Genomic DNA, 23,954 nt, shown 5'->3' on the forward strand with positions numbered 1-23,954 from the left:
CTGTTTCTGAAGACCCTGACAACTTTCCTTAGTTCTTTTGCTCTCATACCTCAGTGACCTAAATGATCAATAATAGCATTGCTTTTCATTGCTATTTACCAGAATTTTGGTTTTGAGATTGGGACTCAATTTTGTCTGTTTCAGGGCAGGTGACATAACTGAGTTGAAGATTCTGGAGATACCAGGTTCTGGGGACAGCCAGCAATGTGGAGACCCACAACAGACAGAATTAGGCCTACCTGGTGTTGGCTGTCAAGTGGGAATTAATCAGAATGGCACAGGCAGACTGCTCAAGAAGTCCACGTCCTCCAGTGCCCCCCAGAATATCCCCAAGAGAGCAGAGATGAAGACCCAGGATGCTGCCATTTCACCACAGCAGCCATGCTCAAAGAGCTATGTGGACAGGCACATGGAATCTCTGAATCAGTCCAGAAGCTTCCGTCGTCGACATAACTCTTGTAAGTATTCTCCTGTTGGCATTTTCTTTTTTAACGTGATGACCCTGGACTGTGAAGTCTTAGCCACCCCTTTTATCACAGCAGTAAAAAAGAATGCTGCTAGAAAGCTTCATCCGACTCTGCAGGATTCCTTTGCTTCGGCTCTGCTTCCTATTTGCTCATCTTCCAAGTTTTTAAGGGAAGAGGAGTCAGCTGTTATAGACATATCCCCACTCCTGCTTCACTCCACCTTGCTTCCTCCTGCCCTCCCTGGACACCTAAGTGACAGTCTAGGTTGACTCCCTTGTTTTATAGACGAAGATGAGGATGAGGACCTTTGGGCCCAAAGCATTATGGCACAGAGCCAGTCTGGAGCCCAAGGCTTCAGATGTGTTCCATTACGTACCTCCTCTGCCCTTCCCATATACCCATAGTCACACTCACCATCTGCCCAAGAGGTCTGACTTGTCTGGAAATTTAAGCTTTTTGTGTCTTGTACATCGAGGACCAGTTGGAAATAATTGGTCACAGAGACTTGCCATGATTTTTTTGGCCGTCGATTAATGGAGCTGCAGGAATTATGTTTGTGCCAGCAGCTGCACTGGTATGGACTCCAGCTACTACAGGGACAGGATGGGGATTGGGTGTAGAATATGATTTTATTAATGAGTGAACTCCTGGGTGAGGAAAATCTTTCCACCAGTGCAGGGTAGCACCCTCTCTGCAGCAGATAGTCTTAGAGTATTGCCTGCAGCCTTAGGAGGTTGTGACTCACCCAGGGTCACACAGCTGGTTGGGATCAGAGCAGAGGAGAGACAGCACAATGGAGTGGGAATGGGAGTGATAATACTTGCACTACCTACTGCGAGAAAAGTATAAGTGTTACTGGGTACAGTGGTGTGGTTCAGTGGGTAGGGTGCTTGACTTGGTGTCAGGAAGACCTGGGTTTGAATCTCTCCTCTGATATTCTCATTGTGATCTGGGGTAAGTAAGTTATTCAACCTCTCTGAGACTCAGTTTCCTCATCTGGAAAATTAAAATAATAATAGAATCTATGTCACAGGGTTATAAGGATCGAATGAAGTAATAGCATTTTGTAAACTTTAAAAAGCTCCGTAAATGTCAGTGTAAACTACTGTTTAAATGTGAGTTAGTAGTAGGTACTGGTAAAAGTCTATTCACTACATTGGCAGACTTCCAATTTATTATATCCCTGAAAGAATAGCAACGAGTGTATCAGTAGCGGTATGTTTTAGGTGTTCAGTCTGTTGTTGTTGTTGTTGTTCAGTTGTTTCAATTGTGTCTGACTCCCTGTGACCCCATTTAGAGTTCCTTGTCAAAGATCCCAGAGTGGTTTGCCATTTTCTTCTCCAGCTCTTTTTACAGATGAGGAAACTGAATGAAGCAAATAGGGTGAAGTGACTTGCCCGGAGTCACACAGCTAGTAAGGTCTGAGGCTGGATTTGAACTCAAGAGGACAAGTGTTCCTGATTCCAAGCTGAGTGCTCTATTCCCTGTACCACCTAGCTGCCCTGTTACTTGCTTTGGCTAATGCATTTACAGATTGCTTTTCTTCTACTGGTTGTGAAAACATATTTTAAAGACATCTTTTATTTCTCATGAGCGTTCTTGAATTTTTCTCATAGAACAGGTTATTTTATTTTGGTCTTTGAATATAGATGTTTTATATGCAGGGACCACGATAGAGAATTTTTTACTGATTTTAAATAATATTGTGCAATATTATAAATGAGCCAAATTAAGGTATTCTTTGCTAAAATGAAGAATTTCATCAAAGTTGGGCTCCTACTGGACACTGTCATAATAAATAAATGGTCCCAAAGAATTGTTACAGTTTTTAATCTTGTAATTGATAGACCTTTAGTGATTTGTTAAGATGTATACAAGTATAAGTATAGTCCAAAGAACCCAGAATTCTCCTGCAGAGACTTGAACTTAGATCCAGCCTCTATTAAGCTAGCTGTATGACCATGGGCATGCCACTTACCTCTTTGAGCAGCTTCTGGAGCTCAGGACAAATATTTCTTGTTGTCCATTCCTTTCAGGTTGTTATAAAAAGTGCCTTGTAAGCCTAAAGGGCCTCTCGGTGCCAGCTGCTCTTAGAACCACCAGCACTTAGCTGCATTGGCTCTGCTGCGCCAACAACCTTATTGAGGCCTCTGGCCTAGTCCTGGAGTGAGGGCTCAGTGACTTGGAGGTGAGGTTGCACCCTTGGCTGTTAATGTTGGTCTCCTCAAGGCAACTCGCATTTGGTGCTTAGAGGGAGCCAAGAGAAGGATTGAAATTAGTGCTGCTGTTTTAGTCTTTGCATGGTTGTCATTCTTGCTGGTCGTGAAAAATGTGAATTCATGATTTCCTTTGTGATCTCAGAAAAGCCATCTAGGGCTTTCACTAGAAATGGAAAGTTTAGTAATGGTTGTCATATGCTATTGTTTAGTCGCTCGGTCGTGTCTAACTCTTCATGATCCTGTCTAGAGGTTTCTTGGCAAAGATACTGGAGTGGTTTTCCATTTCCTTCTCCAGTGGATTAAGGCAAACAGAGGTTAAGTGACTTGCCCAGGGTCACACAACTAATAAGTGTCTGAGGCTATATTTGAACTCAGGTCTTCCTGACTCTAGGCCCAGTTCTCTGTCCCTGAGTTACCTAGTTGCCTCTGCGTGTTGTCATGCAGCTATACTACTTCCTAAATCTGATTTGTATGAACGTGAATGTGACTTGTGTTTTGAATTGGCCTGTATTGGCATCAGTACTTAGTTCCTCTTGACTCCAGTCTCTGTTTGGTGCTAGGATCCAGAGCTTTAATAAAATTGGCGCATTTGCCCTCTGGCAGTGTGACTGTTCTCTGTTGTAGCCTGCAGCTGAAGTTTTGGGGAGATAACTCATTTCCTTACCTTGACTATTGAGTTTAAGTAATTGAAGAAGTTAGAAGAGATGCTTAAGTTCTAACTCTAAGAACTCTGAACTTACAGCTTGAAAGGTCTGACTTTGTCACTTAATATGCATATAGCTAAGGGTAAACCACTCCACTGATTTGAGACTCTTTTATAGCATATGTACATTCACCTACACATAAAATAATTCATATATATCAAATATATATCATAACTCATTTGTATCTTCCTTGGCTTGTTATAAGGACCAAATTATTTCCTTCATATATTCAGCTACAGATATTTATTAAGCCTGCCTTGTCCTACAGAACCCACTCTGTATAATTCAGCTGTAAAGAAGACAAGGCCTCTGCCCTCAGGAAAGATAAGATGTGTATGTCATTATAAAATAGCATCATAGAGGAGGGGCTTCAGTTGTCAGTACTTCGAAAAGTTCATGATTTCATCAGTGTGGACCTAACTTGTGATTTTCTGAAGCCTGTGCCAACCACATTCAATTTCTAGCATGGCTTAGCTAGGTAGAAAGGCTTCCAGGACAGGCTTAGCAACAGATAGCCTGTCACCTGAGAACCAGCCTAAGTTCAGAGAAGCACATGGCCGTCAGCAGATTAGCCACCAAAATTTTAAAAAAACATTTTTTGGCCAGAGCAACTCATAAAACAGTATAAAGAAGCATAGAGTGGTTGTAATCTGGATTAGTGGAGGGAATTCCCCCCCTCACCCCAATTAATGTGCCAGTACAAGAAGAAATTCAAATTCATACAACTCTGTTTAAGTTTCACAAAGGGCTTTCCTAGCAGTAACACTATTCGGTAGCATACTTGCTTGATACTCCAAATGTATACTCATTTTACAGAGAAGGTAATGAGGGTTCAGAGGGGTTCAACTGTTAACCCATATTCATGTATCTCTTGAGTATTATAGCTGAGAGTTTAATGTAGGATCCTGACTGCTAAATCCAGTTCTCTGTCCTCTGTCCTACTCTGCTTTTCAGACATAAGGGCCTAAGAGTAGTTCCAAGGACTATGAGATCAGATTTGTTGATGCTGTCAGAGTAATGAGTAATTCCTGACTTTTCAAGCTGTAACTACAAATACAGGCAGTTAGGTGTCTCAGTGGATAGAGTGCTGGGCCTGGAATCAGAAAGACCTGAGTTCAGATCTAGCTCAGACATTCATTATCTGTGTGCCCTGGGCAGCTCATTTAACCTCTGTTTTGCCTCAATCCACTGGAGAAGGAAATGGCAAACCAGTATCTTTTCTAAGAAGACCCCAGTTGGACATGAGTGAGCAACTGAACCACAACATCTGATAGTTTGCTGCTCGTGGGAGCCACGGACCATTGTGGATGTCAGCACCTGGCGAGGCCAGGGTAGCTCTCACTGCTGGATTACCATTATGTGGAGCAGGTCCCTACCTGCCTTCCATATTGGCAAAAGGCAGTACAGGAAAGGAGTGTGTAGTGCTGCAAGATCAGATGAGGAAGAGATCATGGATGTTGGTTGAACTAGTGCTCTAGATCAGTGATGTCACACTCAAATAGAAATAGAGGCTTTCCACTGTCCGTGAAAAGTCACGAAGGCTGCACATTCACTTAGTTTATTATTATTATTATTTTAGTGAGGCAATCGGGGTTAAGTGACTTGCCCAAGGTCACACAGCTGGTACGTGTCAAGTGTTGGGTCTGAGGCCGGATTTGAACTCAGGTCCTCCTGAATTCAGGGCCGGTGCTCTATCCACTGCGCCACCTAGCTGCCCAAAAGTTCTCAATTTTCTTTTTTTAAAATTTTTAGACAATTGGGGTTAAATGACTTGCCCAGGGTCACACAGCTAGTAAATATCGAGTGTTTGGTCTGAGACCAGATTTGAACTCAGGTCCTCCTGACTTCTGGGCCGTTGTTCTACCCACTGCACCACCTAGCTGTCCCTGCACATTCACTTAAAAAACCATACAGGTTTTTAGATTTCTTTTTTAAAATTAACTGATTTTTTTTTTTTTGGTTAAATATTTCCCAATTGCATTTTAATCTGGTTTGGGCCACACTTGATGGTGTTATTGGCCACATGTTTGACACCTTTGCTTAGATGATGACAGATATTTTGTGATAGTAAATGTTCATCTTTTCAGGAAACTCTATTTCTTTTCTACCAACTGTGAATGTAGATGTTGGTGGAAAATTTTGGGGGCCTGATGGATTGGTTGGTAAAGGGATATACATTTTGTAATTATTAAATTAGCACCTGACCCAAGCTCCTGTATGCTTCTCTATTTAATGACCCCATGAGTAGCAAACCCAGGCAGGATGTTACTATGTTGGGAGGGACAAGTAAGTTAATTACTCTGGCATTCTTTAGCATCTTAAAGGTGCTCCAGAAGGTTATTTTCTTCTTATTCAGTAGTAATATATGTTGTTGTTTTTATGATGGACAGTTTTCTGTGTATGTGTAGATACACCTATACAGTTATGTCTTGCGTGTGTGTGTGTGTATGTGTACGTCTATGTGTTATACACATGTGTTTATTTTGTGTATCAGTAAAGTAAAACTTTCCGTAGTCATGCCCATTAGCAGGTTAGACTAGTGCCTAGGAGGAGCTATGAAACAGGGAAGAATTGAGGTGAGTTACTTCATTGATAGTGATGCTTCTTAGAAGCATAGGACCTTAGAACTGGAAGAGTCCTTGGAGATCATTTTTTTCCAACCCCTTCATTTTACAGATAGGAATCTCAGCCCCAGGGAAATGAAGTGAGTTGCTCCTTAGTAATTGAGCCAGGCCTTGAACTGAGGTGGTCTGATTTCCTTGTCAGGTGTTTCCCTAAACTGCTGCCTACTTAGGGAAGGCTTCACATAAACACATTCTGGGCCTCTTTGCCAGAGTGTTGAAGAACTGCAAGTACTAAGAGCCCAGGTATTGAACCAATCTCATCTATTATTTCTTATCTAACTGAGAACAGTTACTCAGTGGATTTAGTTGGATAAAGATTTAAGGGGGTGAAATATGGAGCCCTTTTATCTATAGAGTTTGAAAAAGGGAAGCCTGGCCTTAAATTAACTTTTGGGCAGGAGTCTAGGGTTAAATGATCCCAGAGGCTTGGCATTGCCCTTATTTGCTTTAATCTTTGATTTCTTTTCCTCCCAGTTTATGGATATGGATAGAGTTAAGGAACAAGTTTTATACCCCCATGATTTGAAGGAATACTAATCATTTTCCGATTTCAGTATGATTTGACTTTATGTGTAACAATGGGAACTCAAATGATTTCGTTGCCTTGGATGTTGGGACAAATGGGTGGCTTCTTTAGCCTTCCTGGGGCTGAGGTTGGTTTTTGTAGAGGTTCCCCCACTTTATGCACTTCTTACCTCCCTTGGACTTCCTTCATGTTAAACAAAGCAGGAATCTCAGCAGCAGGGATCACAGAAGCTGGTTGGTTATAGGAGTTGGGAGTGAGGGAGCCTAGTGAGTAATATCCCAGTTGTTATCAGGCATTTTCTCATGAAAACCATGTAGGCTGGGTTTAAAACAGTGGCCACTTAACCTTCAGATGCCCTTTAGCGTGCTAAGCCCAGGACAAAGTTCCCCTTTACAATCCTAGTGTGACAGAAATCAATAAACAACAGCTAACAGGGAGAGTTACACAACAATGCGTTACGTGTGCCCCTGGGAGAGGTGCCATTGGTGCTGATGGTTGGCAAGGAGAGCCCAGTAAGGGACGGGCACAGGAAGGCTAGTCCTCCACAACCTTACACATGCCTAACTGTAATTGAAAGGTGCACTGGAAAGCATTGTGTACCTTTTCCAAGGGAGGTGCTTTTCTTATCGTATGGCACCCAGCCAGACTGAGCCAGGCATCATTCTGCTTAATTAGCTAAACATAGACACATCAGGCGAGTCAGGACTGTCCAGTGTTTGTAAGTTGTGAGGAGATGAAGAATGAGGTGAAAACGTTTGCCACCATCTTTTTTATTCCACTGGTCCTTCTCTGACACCTTAACCCCTTTCTACCCCTCTAATATCACCTCTTGTTTTTGGCTAAACTTCTCAGATATCTGTCTCCCCTAAGAGTATAAAGCCTGTCTTCTGAGGGAGATTGGGATGGCTGAGGACCTATAAGGACATGGCTCCATGCTTGGGTGACCACAGTATAGGCAAGTTTTATTTGCTGAACCCTAAACCAGAACCACTTCTGGCCTGAGTATCTTTGGGGTCCATTATAGGGCTCTCTTTCAAACCCCAGGTTTTTTGTGGTGGTGGGTTTTTTTTTTTTGTTTTGTTTTTTTTAAAGCATTGCTGGGACAAAGACTTGGCTCTGGGAGGAAAGTTTTCCAGCCATGGTTACTTGGCTCTTCTTGTGCTATTTTCTATCCTGCTAGCAGTTGTTTTCATAGCTGCTCTGTCCTATAAAGCTCTATGGTGAGGCAGGGCACTTTATCGCCCAGGGTTTGTTTTTCTGAATCAATTAGCCAGCTTCCCCCAAGGTGTTAGACACCTTTGACTGGTTTGGAGAAATAACTAACAGTTGCTTATGTTACAATGAATGATATTTGTTGAATTTGTTGATTATAGACTAGACTTTTAGTACCAGTGGGACCAGGATTTCCAGTTTATCATTTGACGTTTTCTCCTAGTTTTGGGGAGCACCAGCTGTCTACAGAGGATCTAGATTGTGGTTCATTTTTTATCTCATCGTGTGTTTTATCTGCTTACAGTTGTGCTTCATGCTTTTCATCATCTTTTCTCTGTGTTATCTCCTTAGGAGGGTGACTGCTTATTTTCAATGATCTCATAGTTTTAGTTTTCGTTTATATGGTGGCAACTTCCTCAATTACCTTCCCACTTAATGTTCCTCTATTTCAGTTCAGTTCAGTTCAACATATAGTAAACCCTTCCTACATGCCAGGCACTGTGCTAAGCACTTAATCGTCTCTTTTCATTCATCTCCCATTATTTTCTCAAGATGTTCTTAGTTCATGCCTAACGTGGCCAAACTCTTCGTCATTTCTCAGGCCTTCATATCATCTCTTTGGTTAGTGTTGATAGCTCTTAGCTCCCATGTCTTTTTTTTTTTTTTGGTGAGGCAGTTGGGGTTAAATGACTTGCCCAGAGTCACACAGCTAGTGAGTGTTATGTGTCTGTGGCTGAATTTGAACTCAGGTCCTCCTGACTCCAGGGCCGGTGCTCTATCCACTGCACCACCTAGCTGTTCCTCCCATGTTATTTCTTAAGCATAACTTTTGATTAGTTCCACTGAGGGACAGAATTTGTTTACTTTTTCTTCTTTTACAACTTCTTTAGGCTATATCCTTTCCTTTCTTTCCCACATCTTTTTTTAGTCATTCATTCCACAAATGTTTACTGAGTGTCTATAATATTCAAGGTACTGTGAGGTGCTCTAAAGGTGTGCTTGTACGTATACAGGTTGTTACTCAGCTCATGGTCCAGTAGGGATGATAAAACCTACATGAATAACTGCAGTCTTGGTTCCAGAAGCAGAAACCTGATCTCCACCTTTCTTTCCCATACCATTTTTCTGCAGGAATATATGTTGTTAATTTATTCACTTTTTTCATACTTTGTGTTTACAAATCCCTTTCACTTATATTATTTAATTTGCTCTTTCCTACAACCCTAAGGTAGGTAGGCAGGCATGATTATTTCCTTTTAAAATATTTTACAGATTTTTGCCTTCAGCTGCTTGAGGGAAAAGGGTGAAATGACTCATTGTGGCTGTCTGGTCTTCTCAATCTCTCAGAAATTCCCTGCTCCTTCTATTGTTGCTTATATAACAGTAAGAAAGTTCAGAGCCTTGTGCACCTTGGAAGAGCACCCATAACTTCCTGAAACTGTGCTCTTACTGCTGGTCATGCTGCAATAATTGTGGGATATTATCTCAGGTCTCACTATTTGGGGAGAGGCATGGCCAATTCAGGAATTTATAAGCAGGTTATGGAGCGAACAAGCTTGGGAAGCATTGGTTTGTAGTGTTTTCAAATACCTCCGATTATTCTAAAAGCTATTTATCCAGCAGCTTGGATCACATTGAGGAATTTCAGAATGAGTGACTTCATCCTTCCTCATCACTATGAGGTAAGTCAAACAGGGACTAATTTCAGGCAGTTAGATTTGTCATAGCAAGTTTTATGTGGTAGTGGGAAGCTTTAGGAACACCCTTCTCCCCCGGACCCCCTCCACTCCATCCCCACTGTATATCCAAACCGTATTATCTTTGTAACAGAATGGGTGCTTTGGGAAGTGTGTTTTTTTGATTCCCAGAGCTTACCAGAAATAAACTTTTAACACCGTTGTTGTTGTTCAGTTGTTTCGGTTGTGCCTGATTCTTCATGGCCCCATTTGGGATTTGGTAAAGATACTGGAGTGATTTGCCATTTCCTTCTCCAGCTAATTTTACAGATAAGGAAACTGAGGCAGACAGGGTTAAGTGACAGCTAGTAAGTGTCTGAGGCCAGAGTTGAACTCAGGAAGACTCACTCATCTTCATGACTCCAGGCTGGTGCCACCTACCTGCCCCATTTTAACCTGGGTTATTTCCAAGTCAGCGATGATTTAGTAAGATATCGCGCCTTCTGTGAGAAATGTGTTGGATAATTTAGGGTAATGTACAATACAATTTGCTTATTACATAAGCATAAGTCAAGACTGATTGGTGAAAAAGATTCATATTTGTATAGCACTTGAGCACAGAGATGAAAGGATCTCAAACTAGATATCCTGTAGTCCTAAAGTCAGCACATCCCAAACTGAACTTTTATCTTCCCTCCTAGGCCCTTCTCCTCTTCCTGACTTTCCTCTTACTGTTGAGAGTACCACGACCCTCCAGGTCACCCAGGATTACAACCTAGGTGTTATCTGCAACTCATCTGTCATCTTTTTCCCCCCATTCCTCCATATTGCCATAGCCAGGCCCTTGTTAGATTCTGTCAGTTCTACATAGCTTCACAATGTCTCTGTATATACCCTTTCTGTGCTCTGACAGTGACAACCCCTGGTGCAGGCCCACTTCTCTTCACACTTGGTCTGTTGTAGCAGCTGCTAAGGGGCCTGCTTACCTCAGCTGCCTTCTTTGTTCCAGTCAGCCCTCTAGCCAGCTGTCAGTTTGATCTTCCTAAAGGGAAGGTCTGCCTGTGTGACTCCCCACATTCAGTCAGCTCCAGTGGTTTGCCTTTTAAAGCCCTTTATAACCTGACCCTTCCCTCCACCCCTTTCCAGCTTTCTCATACCTATTCCCCTTGCCACACTCTGCAATCCAGTGACACTGACTTGCTGTTCCTCACACAGGACACTCAGTTTCCTGACTCCCAGGCATTTGCACCGGCTTGTCTCCCAAGCCTGGAACTCTCCTTCTTCTCATCTCTGCCTTGTGGCTTTCCTGGCTTCCTTCAAGGCCTAGCTGGAAGCCCACTTTCTATAAGAAGCCTTTCCTCTTTCTCCTAATGTACTTAGTACACTTCTCTTTGTTGATTGCCTTCAGTTTATTCTGTTTGTATCTTGTTTTCATGTTGTCATCTCCATAGACTGTGAGCTCCTGGAGAGCAGGGACTGTTTTAGCACAGTGCTTGGCACATAACAGTGCTCAATCAGTGCTTGTTGACTTGACTTGCTCTAGGGTGAACAAGATGAGGATTTTACTATTTTAGCTTGTGACACCATTGAACTCTCAAGACAGTGAACCTGTGCTTTACTTGCCTGTAGTAGTAGTTAATGTCAGTTTATTTTTCCCTCGTAAGGATCTTTTTCTCCCCAGTTTCATTGCTATCGGGAACTGGTGAGGAAATTCCCTCTGCCAGTACAGATTTTCCTAGAGAGTTCCTGACTCACTAAGAGGCTAAACGGCAGAGCAAGAGTGAGCCCTGTGTCTTCCCAACTCCCTGGTCGTCTCTCTATTCATTATACCCTTTGTGTCTCTGCTAGTGAAAATAATCACATCTCATGTATATGGAGCTGCAAGTTTTAAAGAGAATCTTAAGAGTGGAAAGGGATTCCCGAGGTCATTCAACCTGACATCCCACCTGGTACAGGCCTTACCTTGCCTATACCCTGGCAGGTCACAGTCCCTGTTATGGGACCTCTTTCATAAGGTTTACATTTCTGTTGTTGGTGAAAGTGGCTCCTTTATGGTAAGCTGAAAATCAGGCTCTCTGTTATTTCTAGTCATTGCTGTTACTTGTTTTCTGGAGGGAGGGGAAGAGTTTGTTATTACATAGAGTAAATCTAATCTCTCTTCCACATGGCAGCTCTTCAAGTAGTTGTCTCCTTAGGTCTTATCTTCTGGTCAAACATTCTCAGTTTCTCCAACTATTCCAAATAAAACATAGCTTGGTCCCCCGTCAACAGCCTCAGCCACTCTCCTCTGGACATATCATTTTGATAAAACCCTTCTTCAAATGTGGAGCACATGACTGAACACTGTGGTTCTGAGCATGTAGTGTGATGAGCACAGTGCAGTGAAATTATTATTACCTTGCTGTCTCTTGATGCTATATTCTTTTGAATTTAACCCCAAATTACTACCATACGTCCTTCAGGACATGCTGACCAGACCAGCTATTCCTTAAGTTAGGAAATGCCTCAATGGTGAATTTTTTTCTGGTGCTGTTGGCTTGTCACCAGTTTTGTATTGTTATTTATGATAAGCTGTCTGTAGCTTACTAATAATGGTATTCTAAAAGATTTTCTATAAATTGATAAATGTAGTTTCCCATAGAAACTGTTATAAATAGTGCTTAGGAACTCAGACCATTTACCAAAGCCCATTTAACCCATTGTGTGCCAGCAGAATGGTACTAATAGTTCTATTTAACAAAACACAATCATCACATTTATACTACATTTGCTGTGGAAAATGCTTTCTCAGTTATATACAGGAAATCCAGAAGCACTGGTCTTTTCTCTTCCTCCTCCCCTACCTTTGCAGTAGTGGGATAGGGGAAGTGGGTCTTCTGACTTGTAGGAAAGAGTTTTGGCAGAAAGAAGTAGACACTTAGGTTCTTATATTTAGAGCTGAGATGGATCTCAGAGATCACCTAGTCAAACTTCTTCATTTTACAGAGAAGAAACTGAGACCCAGAGAGGAGGAGAGTCTTGTCTGAAGTCACAGGAGTGGCAAATAGCCAGGCTAGACTTGGAAGCCAGGACCTCTGACTCCAAATGAGGCACACTTACTTACCATGTTGAGAGTGTACACTACTCTATCAGTCATTTGCCAAGTGTATTGAATTCGGGAACCCATTTGCACCTAAAGGGTGTTGGAACGTTGGGTGTTAGTAAGTTGGGAACATTGTGCGTGATTGTATTTTACATTTTTTGACTTGTCTCAGACATTTACACAGGTAATGATTAGAATAATTTTTAAACCATTGTATTTGTGATCACCATCTGTGTATATGGTGAAGCATATTATGCATTAAACTAATAGGAACCTTAGTAGTTACCTGTTCCAACCTTCTTATTTTATAGATGAAGATTCTGAGGCTCACCTTAGGGGAATTGCCCAGGGTCAAACAGGTAGTAAATAGCAGAAGTGAGATCTGAACCCAAATCCTCTAGTTCCAACCCCAGTGACCTTTGTAGTATCCTTCATAGCCTCTGAGTGAATTTCCAAAGTATCAATATCAAAGATATAGTGTGAACATTTGGAATCCTTTCATTGGAAGTACAAAGAACAAAACACTTAAATTCTCAAGTAGCCGAAAAGGATAATTAGTCATCCAGCAGGAAGCTGCCATCTCGACAGCCAGGAGAAGTCTTGAAATTCATCTTTAATTTAGAGTTGGGAAACTGCCACTAAATCTGTTGAAGTTGAAGCATCTGGCATTTAGTACTAGGCACAGCTGAAATCTGGGTCACGCAGACTCGTCAGCACTGTACAACTTGTTGTCTCCTAGTTTGTTTCCTCTCAGTTCTGATCTTCTTCTGCTCTGCATCTGAAGAACTTGGAAAGGAAGAGTATGTTGAACTCAGTGACCCATAAGAACCCTTCCAGCTCTCGATCACGTGTTGAACGAGAGCTCCTCCCTTGTCCCTTTCATTAATAATGTCCTCTCTGAGCTTCAGTGCTTCTGTGTGGTAAAACATAAGCAGGAAAACCAAACAGAAACAGGATGCCGAGAGCACGATGTCTGCCCCAGATGGCTCACAGGACAATCAGTAAGTTCAAGACTCAGAGTTTTAAGTACCTTGGAGAGGTGGTCCCCTGCTGTTCTTACTTAGACCAGAACTCAAGGACTCAGCTTACCCGCTGACTCTTCTTTGTGATGGAAAGGCAGTCGTCCTGTGTTTCAGTTGAAAAGAGACCATGTAGTTGCAATCACCGCTATCCCTTCAGACACCTCAGAGGAGTCCCTGAGCTCTTTACACTCCTCCACCCTGTGACCTAGGGCAGGGCCTCCTCCCCTCTGCCCCAGATGACCATGAGAGCTGGTCTCCCTGCATCCAGTCTCTCCATCTCCAGGCTACCTTCCACAAAACTGCCAAACTGATGTTCTGAAAGCACAGGCATGACCATGTCTGCTCTCTGCTCAAGAAGCTTGGGCAGCTGCCTCTTGCCTCTACAATAAAACACACTCCTCTGTTTGGCATTTAAAGCCCTTCACAATTTGGTTCTAGCCTAGCTTTCCAGGCTTATTTACTCAGTACACTCCATTATTCTGCATTCCAGCCAAGGCCCCCCCTTGCTGTTCTCCATTCACTATGTTCCATCTCCCATCTCCACTCCTTTGCCCAGGCTGTTTCCTATGCCTGGAATGCACTCCCTTCCTCACCTCAGCCTCATAAAATGCCTGGATTCCTTCAAAGCTCAGCTCAAATGCTAGCTCCAACAAGAAGCCAAGCCAAGTTCTCCCCATTGCTCCCCAACCCTCCCTTATTAGGGCCGCCTGGGAACGATTTGTATCTACTTTGCATATATTTTGTATATAATTTCCTGTATCTGTATACTTGGGGTTTTCCCCCCAATAGAATGTCAGCTCCTTGAGAGCAGGAATTATTTTGTTTTGTCTTTGTATCCCCAGAGCCTGGCATTTAGTCAGCACTTAATAAATGCTTGTTGAATGAATGAATGGATAAAGATAATGTGTAGTCTGACATTGGAGTTCAAAAAGTCAGCTTTTCAAGGGCTAGTCAGGGAAGATGTGACTGGGGAGTCCTACTCCTCTGAGCAGGGGCAGGGTGTGTGAGTGATTCCTCTGTGTGATCTGGCAGCATGAAGCTCCCTTGCTCTGCACCTTCAATAGAAGAGGCCAAGGAAGGCCAGAGCCCAGCTGGGAGGCCCACGCTGTGTTCTGGGCTTCCGCTCCAGATATGTGGACAGATGAGCATAAACTGGAAGCTCTCCTGGGGAAGCATCCTGAACAGCCTTGAGATCATGCCTTATGTCCATCCGATGGAGACAGAGAGGATGGTGTTAGCCCAGAAAAGAGAACACTTGGGAGGAAAAGTGGGGTGGGGTAGTTGCCTTTAAGTTTTTGAAGGACAGTCAGTAGTTGAGCTGCTTGGCTCCAGAGGGCAGAACTAAGAGCAGTGACAATGAAAGATTACTCTTATTGCACGTCTTGTTACTCAGTTGCTGTTACCTTGGCCTCCTCTTCTAAGAGCTGCATCTACTTTGTACAGATTCTCTTTGGATGTTTAAAAAAAAAGTTCTAGATCTGCTGGGTAGAGACACTGTTGAAAAGGTGACATATTTTAATACTTAATACACATAGTTCTTGCTTTATGTGAGTGGACCATTCTGCAGACCTCTACATAAAGTGATTTTTATGTAATGCAAATTTGCCCACAGCCATGGAGGAAGGAGGCAGGTAGGGGAGTAATGTGGGGGAGATGCCAGGGGCATGGACAGAGAAGCAAGAGCAGGAATGCTAGGGGCTGGGGCCAGCTACAGGGGGGGCTTGCCCAGGACTGAGAGGAAGAACACAGGGAGGCAGACACTTCGGGGCTGGACACAGACAGGAGAGGACAAGTGACTCGGGTGGGGGTAGGGGTGCAGGCGTACAGTACCCAAGCCTGGACACAGCTAACGGGGAGCAGGGCAAAGGTCTCTCATCAAAGGAGGTCTCAAGCCAAGTTGGGGGTAGGATATCAGCCATGACAGTCTCTCCCATGTCCATTCTTCTGCTTTTACTTGGAGGTTTTTTTTTTGGGAGGGGGGGAGAGGCCACAAACCACCCAGCCAGGGAGCAGGAATGAAGAGTGGGAGTACAGTGCTGTACTGTGAAGTTAACATAGGGGATTTTGGGAATGTGGATTTCTTTCGAATTCCTTAAGTAAAGTCAAATTTGCATGATGTGAATTTCATGTGATGTAAGAACTGTCTAGCAACTATTCCTGGTTATTTGTTTCTTGGATCCCATTTGTGCAGAGGGTGCTAAAGTTTAAGGGATAGGCCAGAATACTATTTGGCCAATTACCCACATGGATTTGATGGTTTTGGTTTTTCTTCTAGGGTCATCTAGCAGTCGACATCCAAATCAGGCAACTCCAAAGAAAAGTGGCCTGAAGAATGGCCAGATGAAGAATAAGGATGATGAATGTTTTGGGGATGACATTGAAGAGATCCCAGACACAGATTTTGACTTTGAAGGAAACCTGGCCCTTTTTGACAAAGCAGCCGTATTTGAAGAGATTGACACTTACGAGAGAAGGAGTGGTACCCGCTCCCGGGGCACCCCCAATGAAAGACCCGCTCGGTACCGCCATGATGAAAACATATTAGAGTCTGAGCCTATTGTCTACAGGCGGATTATGGTGCCCCAGAATACAAGCAAAGAATTCTGTACTGGTGAGTCAGTCACTTCTGCTACTATTCCATTCTGGTTCCCTGATTTCCTGGATTTTGTTGAGTAACTTTCCTTCCTTGGTATACATGATATAGTAAACTATTTATTTGAAAGCCTTTATGTGAAAACTATAGAATGGACCAGATTCTTCAAAGTAACTTATTTAGGAAGCGATTTTTTGGTATGTTCGTTTATTCTTTCCAAATAATCAGGGTACTGTGGCATCCTCATAGGAAAATAAAAATGACTGATGTTCGTGGTTACTTTACATATGTGTAGGATCTTAGCATGGGCCTTAGAGGCCACTTAATCTCTTTATCTTACAGATGAGGAAATTAATCCTGTATAATTTCATCTGATCATCGTAACAGCCCTGTACAATATTTTGGCAAATGTTATTCTCATGTTGCGTAGGAGAAAATAGAGCCCCTCACAACAGCCCTATGAGGGGTTATTACAAATATCTCCATTTTGTAAATGAGGAAACTGAGGCTCAGAGAGGTTAACTGATTTACTCACGATCTCATCGGTAATAAGTAACAGAACTGGGACTCTAATCTTGGTCATCTAACTGAATCCATTGCTCTTCCCACTATTCCCTGGTTGCTGTGAGTTGATTTCAAGGAGTTAATTCCTCTAATTGACTACTTCTGTACCTGGAGTAGCTTGCCTGGCAGAATTTGGCCTTCTCTTTATTGTAGCCTTTATCGGTTCCCTTCATTAAAGTCTGACTCCACTGCCACGTCATCGAATGAAGGCTTCTCGGGGGTCCTGAAGGGGATGCCAGTGAGGGACAGCTTAGGCTGCTCTGACTGTGGCCAGTCCTGGAAAGACTTGTGTGAAAGGCCTGGGGGTGCTCAGGTTCTCTGGCTCCAGGCTTGCCTTGCTCCGTGAGAGGGGCGTATCCTCAGACTGCTTGCACGTGGATGAACTTTTAGGAGCAACTCTGGACAACTGTTTTTTCACAAGTCTAGTGGAGGGTTCATCTATTTTGGTTGAGGGAGAACCTGCGTTGGTGAGATCACATCCTTGAAGTATTGGAGTAACTTAAATTTAGAATCAGCACTGGAGTATTCAGGAAGGAGGGAAACAAGCATTTATTAAGCACCTGCTGTGTGCCAGGTGCTGGGCTAAGCACTTTACAAATATTTTCTTGTTTGATCTTTGCAATAATCTTGGGAGGTAGGTGCTATTATCTGCATTATGTGGTTGAGGAAACTGAGGCAAACGGATTAAGTAATTTGTCCAGGGTCATACAGCTAGTAAGTGTCTGTGAGTCTGGATTTGAACTTAGATCTTCCTGACTCCAGGCCCTGTTCTCTAGATAGCATCCACCATGTTATCTAGCTGTCTCTGAATTTAAGAGAGAATTACACAGAGAAGTTTATCCAGACCTTGTTTTCTCATTATTTCTTCCTCTTCTGATGGAAGAACACCATAGTATATTCACAGAGCATACTTATATTCTGATTTGCTTTATATTGTGTGCATATTTCTTATCTACGCATACAAGATCATAAGCTCCTGAAGGCCAGGATTTTGTTTCCATTTATTTATCTTCTTTCCATTACATTTATCTTCTGGCCCAGGCTCTATGCTAGGCCCTAGAGATACAGAGCCAAAATTTAAACAATCCTTGCTCTCACAGAGCTTGTGCTCTGATTAGGAGAAGTGAGTCCCCAAGATAAATAAAATCAGAATATGCAGTTACCTTGTATACAGAGCAGTGTGGGGGAAGAGTATTCATAGCGGGGGAAGGAGGAATCCAGGAAGCTTTCACTTTGGAGCTGGCATTTGAGCTGAGCTTTGAAAGAATCCAGGCATTTTATGAGGCTGAGGTGAGAAAGGGAGTGCATTCCAGGCATAGGAAACAGCCTGGGCAAAGGAGTGGAGATGGGAGATGGAACATAGTGAATGAGGAACAGCAAGGGGGCCACTTTGGCTAGAATGCAGAATAATGGAGTGTACTGAGTAAATAAGCCTGGAAAGCTAGGCTAGAACCAAATTGTGAAGGGCTTCAAATGCCAGAGGAGTTTGTGTTTTATTGTAGAGGCAAGAGGCGGCTGCCAAAACTTCTTGAGCAGAGAGCAGACGTGGTCATACCTGTGCTTTCAGAACATCAGTTTGGCAGCTTGTGGAAGGTAGCCTGGAGAGGGAGAGACTGGATGCAGGGAGACCAGGCTCTCATGGTCATCTGGGGCAGAGGGGAGGAGGCAGTGCCCTAGGGTGGTGACCTTGTGAGGAGGGAGAAGGAGCAAAGTTGGAAAAAGGAGATGGGTCACTAAGACTTACCAGCTCATTGACTATGGGCTGAGTGAAAGTGATAGAGTTGAGGCTTTGAGGTTGCAGACCTGAGTGACTGAAAGGATGGGGGGCCCTCAACTGAAATTTGGAAGCTGGGCAGGAGAATTGGGTTGGGGGAAGGATTATGGGTTCTTTTGAATTTGAGATGCCTGTGGGATCATCAGGATGAAAAGTGCAGCATCTAGCAGAGTAGTCATTTAGAAATACTTGTTGCAATGATTGAATAATTGCCCGACCTTTGCTTAGTTCATCAAAAAAAGGAACTAGGATATCAGGCTCATCACTCTGTTTTGTTAGTTATTCAGTAGCTCAGGCAAAAACATTTTGCTAGCGTGACTGAGGTGCTTGCCAGGGATTAGGACTTGAAATTGCTAATACGTTGTTTCTTTTTGTGGATGTGCATTTTACTAGTGCTAATAAATATAATACAAGTTAACACAGTAGAAGTATTCATGATAAATTATGTGCCAAGAGCTAATTAATTGTTGTCATCTATGGAGATAACCTGGGTTACTCTTGGGCTAGAAAAAGGAAGAACATAATTATTTCTTTATGGGGCCAAAATGTGGCTCGGTGTGTGTCCCCTTGCAGTCTTTGGTGCTGAATAAAATCCGGTGCCACAGCTCAAACGTTAAGTGGGAGAAGCAGGGTAGGGAACAAGCATAAGCATTTAGATAGCGCTTACTGTGTGCCAGGCACTGTGCTAAGTGCTTTACAAAGATTTTTTTTCATTTGAGCCTCACAACAACCCTGTGAGGTAGGTGCTATTATTATCGCCATTGGACAGTTGAGGAAACTGGGGCAGGCAGAGGTTAAGTCACTTGCCCAGAGTGACCCAGCTAGTCATTGGCTAAGGCAGGATTTGAACTTAGGACTTCCTGACTCCAGGCCCAGCTCTCTGTGCTCTGGGCCACCAGCTGTAACTGAAGCTGCCAGGATTTGTTTTCCCAAGAGCTCTAGTATGATACCTCAGTTTAACATCTTAAAAGTCCTCTACTCTCTATGACCTCTCTGTGTCACCCTGGGAAAGTGACTTAACCTCTGTCTGCCCCAGTTTCCTCAACTGTCAAATGGGGATATGATATCACCTTCCTCACGGGGTTGTTGTGAGGCTCAAATGAAAAAATCTTTGTAAAGCACTTAGCACAGTGCCTGGCACACAGTAGATGCTATATAAGTGCTTCATCATCTGGTGGGGTAGCTTTGTTGCCCTTTTTCACTTATTGAACTTGTGGCCCACCAAAATACCCTCATCTTTCTCCACACAAATTGCTATTTTCCCCCAATTCTGTACTTTTGATGTTGATTTTTTTGTCTTTTTTATTTATTTATTTTTTTAATTAGGCAATTGGGGTTAAGTCACACGGCTAGTAAGTGTCAAGTGTTTGGTCTGAGGCCGAATTTGTACTCAGGTCCTCCTGACTTCAGGGCCGGTGCTCTATCCACTGCACCACCTAGCTGCCCCCTGAAGTTGATTTTTAAAATACAAGTGTTTTTAGTTTATTTTACTTCTCCCTTCTGTTTCAAGATAAAGTGCTTTGGATATTCATGATTCATGGGGGATTTATGATTGTGGGATAGTACAGGATGTAATTTTTCAGGAATATTTTGTGCATGGGAAGAGGACAGCTTTGCCATGGAATGAAGTGGCTTAGGGGGTGAGAACTATTATGAGGAGGTAGGAGAGGGTTTCTGCCATCAGATAGTGTGTATTTCCCTCCTGAAGTAGACAGGTGGAGAGGTGGATACGTTCTAGTTCTCTTCCTCCATATTTTCTTACTCTTTTCATTTGCCTAATTTAAAAAAAAAAATCTGTTGACAGGGTTTTTAGTCCTCTCCCCTCCCATGAAGCTAATTAGCCAGAGTTGCTATCAGCAAACATATTACAGTATAGATATGTTGGACATCATCCAGGAAATAGATCCAGGCCTTTCTGAAGAGTGAGGGTCTTGGTGTTTGCACTGAGCAGACTGTGAGAGTACATTATGAGAACAGCATCCAGAGACCTGTTAGCTTCACATCAATCCTTAGCTTGGCCCAGGATCCACAAGATGATGCAGATCACAGATTCACTTACTTGGCCGCTGTGGTTTTCTTTTTGATCATCAGCAGAGCAGAGTAGAGAGGAAATACTGTTTGACAGGCAGGGACTCTTCTAGCAGTGTTTGGTGTCTGTAAGCAAGCACCTGACTCAGTGTTTCTAGGAATGATGCCTTCTCTGCTCAGAGCCCAAAGACCTGATAGCACAATGAATTCCTGGCCTCTCTGTGGGGAAACTGAGCAAAGGTCAGAGCCTGGAGATTAAAACTTCCTGATAGAACTTCATATCCAATTTTATTCAGAGCTGTTGGGATGATTGTAAGTCAGAGCCTATTGAACAGAACGTCTAAAGAACCAGCACAGACTCAGAAAATGTCCGAGCTGGAGAGGACCCCTTCATTTTAGGAAGGCCCAGAAAAGTGAAGAGATTGTCTTGAGTTTCCCCTAGAGGGTGAGTGGTGGAGGGGAGCCTTAGGTGCTAGTCTTCTAACTCCAGATTCCTCTCTGTCTGCTGGGTCAGACCTGCCTCGTCTTGTAAGGAAGAAAGATCATCTAAATCAGTGCTGTTCTCTTGTACCTTTTCTCTAAATGATTTATTGTAAATTAGCTTCTCTGTGAAAAGAGGAGTTGGACTGAATGAACTCTGAGCTCCATAGTTCAGAATGAATTCAGCTCCAAATCCTGTGAACTTTAAACATTAATGACTTATATACACATACAAAGTTGTTTACATTTAAAAGTAATTAAACTCTAACTACTTTTTTTTTACTCCTTCTGTTTGAATGAATGAGTGAAAAAGCACATCCACTGATTCTTATCCAGATTGGGGTGATGAGACATACAAAAAAATAACCTGTAGTGATGACCTACCTTTATTTAGGACTTGCCTCACAACAGCTTCCTGAGCTAGGTAGTGCAAATGTTATTGTTCCCATTTTATAGATGAGTTAACGGAAACTCCCCAAAGTTAAATGGCTTGCCTAAGACCACATAGCTAGTAAACATTGGAGCCAGGATTTGAACCCAGATCTTCTGACTGTTAGTCCAGCACTTTTCCCATTACTTCCCCCTGCTTCAGCAATAAAATAGAAGGTAGTGAAGGACGAGTACCATAGCACATGAGTGGTACAGAGAAGGCTGTAAGAGAAAGGAATTGCTTCTAGTTAGGGTGGTCAGCTTGTAGAGAAGGTAGGATTTGAGTTGGGCCTTGAAGGATTTTGGTAGTGAAAAGAGTTATAATTTCTAGGAGTAGGGAAGAAGTAGGAGAAAAGGGGCAGGCTACATGAACAAAAGCAGGGAGATATGAATATACAAAATTGTCTTCAACAGACACTGAAAAAAATTAGTTTGACTGGAGCTAAAGGTCCTTGTCAGAGAGTAACAATATAGCAAAAAAATGATATCAAAACCAGATTGTAGAAAACCTTAGATGCCCAAGCCAAGGAATACAGCCTTTATTCATTAGGCACTGAGGAACCATTGGAGGTTTTCTAACCTTTTCTAACCTAAATCATATGATCAGAGTATCAACAAGTCAGTCTAACACAAGACAATATGAGGAGAGAGATTGTTAACGTCCAGGGGCATCAGGGCAGCTTCAGAGAATGTTAAGAGACTGATGAGAAAAGAGTGAATTCTGGGCATGATGGCAACTTGTGCAGATTCCCAGAAACTGGTGACAGAGGGCTTAGCTTCCTTTCATGTTACACTTGCTATTATTATGTTTTGTCTTCCTCTAAGAATGTGAGTTCCTTAAAGGCAGGAACTGTCTTTTATTCAAATGAAGGAGATGACACATATGTAAATAGTTAAACAAGACACGTACAGAGTAAATGAAAGAGAACCTGACCGAGGAAGACACAAGACCTGAGGCTGAAAAGGCACCAGAAAGGTCCTCCTGCAGAAGGAGGCATTTGATCTGTTACTTTGAGAAAGCCAGGGACACCAAAGGCCAGAGGTGAAGAGGGACATCACTGTAGGAACAGAAAGCAATCAGTGCCAAGGTACAAGAAGGGAGATGAAGCATCTTGTGTAAAATGTAGCACATAGGGCTAGTACGTGGAAGGAAGTACTATGTAAAAATATTGCAAATATAGGAAGGGCCCAGATTGTGAAGACCCTTAAATGCCAAGCAGAGGAGTTTATTTGATCTTAGAAGTTCAGATGGAAGCCACTGGAGTTTGTGAGTAGAGTTAAGTCTGTACTATATGAAAATCATTTTGGTAACTGTGAGGAGGATGGATTGGAGTGGGGAGCAGTTTGAGGCAGGGACAGCAATCAGAAGACTCTTGCAGTAGTCAAGGTGATAAAGGACTGACTTAGAGGGGCAGCTTTGTGAGTGAAAAGAGATGGGAAGAGAAAAAACAAAAACCTCTGGCAACTGATGAGCTAGGTGGAGTGAGGTTGAAGATTCGAGGATCAGTCAAATCATTCAACAGGCATTTATTAAGCTCCTACTATGTACCAGTCACTGTTCTAGGGATCCAAGTATCAAAAATGAAATAAAAGACTGTCAAGGAGGTTATGTTCAAACTGGGGAGATGAAAAGTGTGTTTGTGTTTGCATTTAATAATAAAAACGTAAGAAGAAATATTTTTTAAGAATAGATACAAATAAATATCAGCTAGTTAAATAAAAGGTACTTTGGGAAGGTGGGCATAGCAGCTGGAGGGATCAGGAAAAGATTCCTGTAGAAGGTGGTGGTTGAGCTGCAATGGAAAGGAAGAGGGGGGGTTCTGTGAGGCAGAGGTGAGGGGGGAGTACATAGTAGACAGCCAGTGCAAAGGCATGGCGATGGAGTATGGAGAAATAGAGAGGACTGTAGAGCTGGATTGCAGTGTGGGAGGGAACATCTAGTTAGTCTGGAAAGACAAGTTGGGAAAGCTTTAAAAGCTAAGAGTTGATATTATCCCAGAGACAATATTAGAGCCACTGAAATTTTCATAAGGAAGTGATAGGGTCACATGTGTGCTTAAGGAAAATCACTTTGGGAGCAGTGTGGAGGATTAATAAGGGTAGAGACTTGAAATGGCCAGACCCATTAGTAAGTCAGAGCATAAGGAAAACTTACCAAAGGTATGTGGGGAGTTTTTGATAAATAACTATCATATTGAAATAGTCCCAAAGTAATGGTGTTAGTGAAAAAGTTTGGGATGGAGAAAATTTTATGAACAAAAAATGTGTCCCAAATAAAGTTTTCTTTATGAAGTTTTGTTTTATTTTATTTCTTATGTGCACACGCATGCTAAGTTCTAGAATTTATTTCCTTTTGTATTGAACAAAGGGAATGGTAAGATTTACTGAAAGCACAGACGATGTATGGGGACAAGAAAGGGTTGAGGGGTAGCTCGGTGGCACAGTGTGGATAGAGCTCCGGCCTTGGAGTCAGGAGGATCCGAGTACAAGTCTGGCCTCAGAGAATTGACACTAGCTGTGTAACCCTGGGCAAGTCACTTAACCCTGATTGCCT

At 42.7% G+C, this 23,954-nt stretch overlaps 1 protein-coding gene across 9 annotated transcripts in view; it reads left to right on the forward strand.

The window, feature by feature from the left end:
* EDC3 (enhancer of mRNA decapping 3) overlaps positions 1 to 23,954 on the forward strand; it is a 68,150-nt gene that overhangs the window by 10,131 nt on the left and 34,065 nt on the right. For all 9 annotated transcript variants that reach the window (XM_027858245.1, XM_027858253.1, XM_027858252.1 and 6 more), the window contains 2 exons: positions 145 to 458; positions 15,808 to 16,143. In XM_027858245.1, coding sequence (XP_027714046.1) covers positions 145 to 458; positions 15,808 to 16,143 — 650 coding nt within the window. The remainder of the gene's footprint in view (positions 1 to 144; positions 459 to 15,807; positions 16,144 to 23,954) is intronic.

Source organism: Vombatus ursinus, unplaced genomic scaffold (genome assembly GCF_900497805.2).
Source record: "Vombatus ursinus unplaced genomic scaffold, bare-nosed wombat genome assembly UNPS02012811.1, whole genome shotgun sequence".
NCBI lineage: Eukaryota > Metazoa > Chordata > Mammalia > Diprotodontia > Vombatidae > Vombatus > Vombatus ursinus.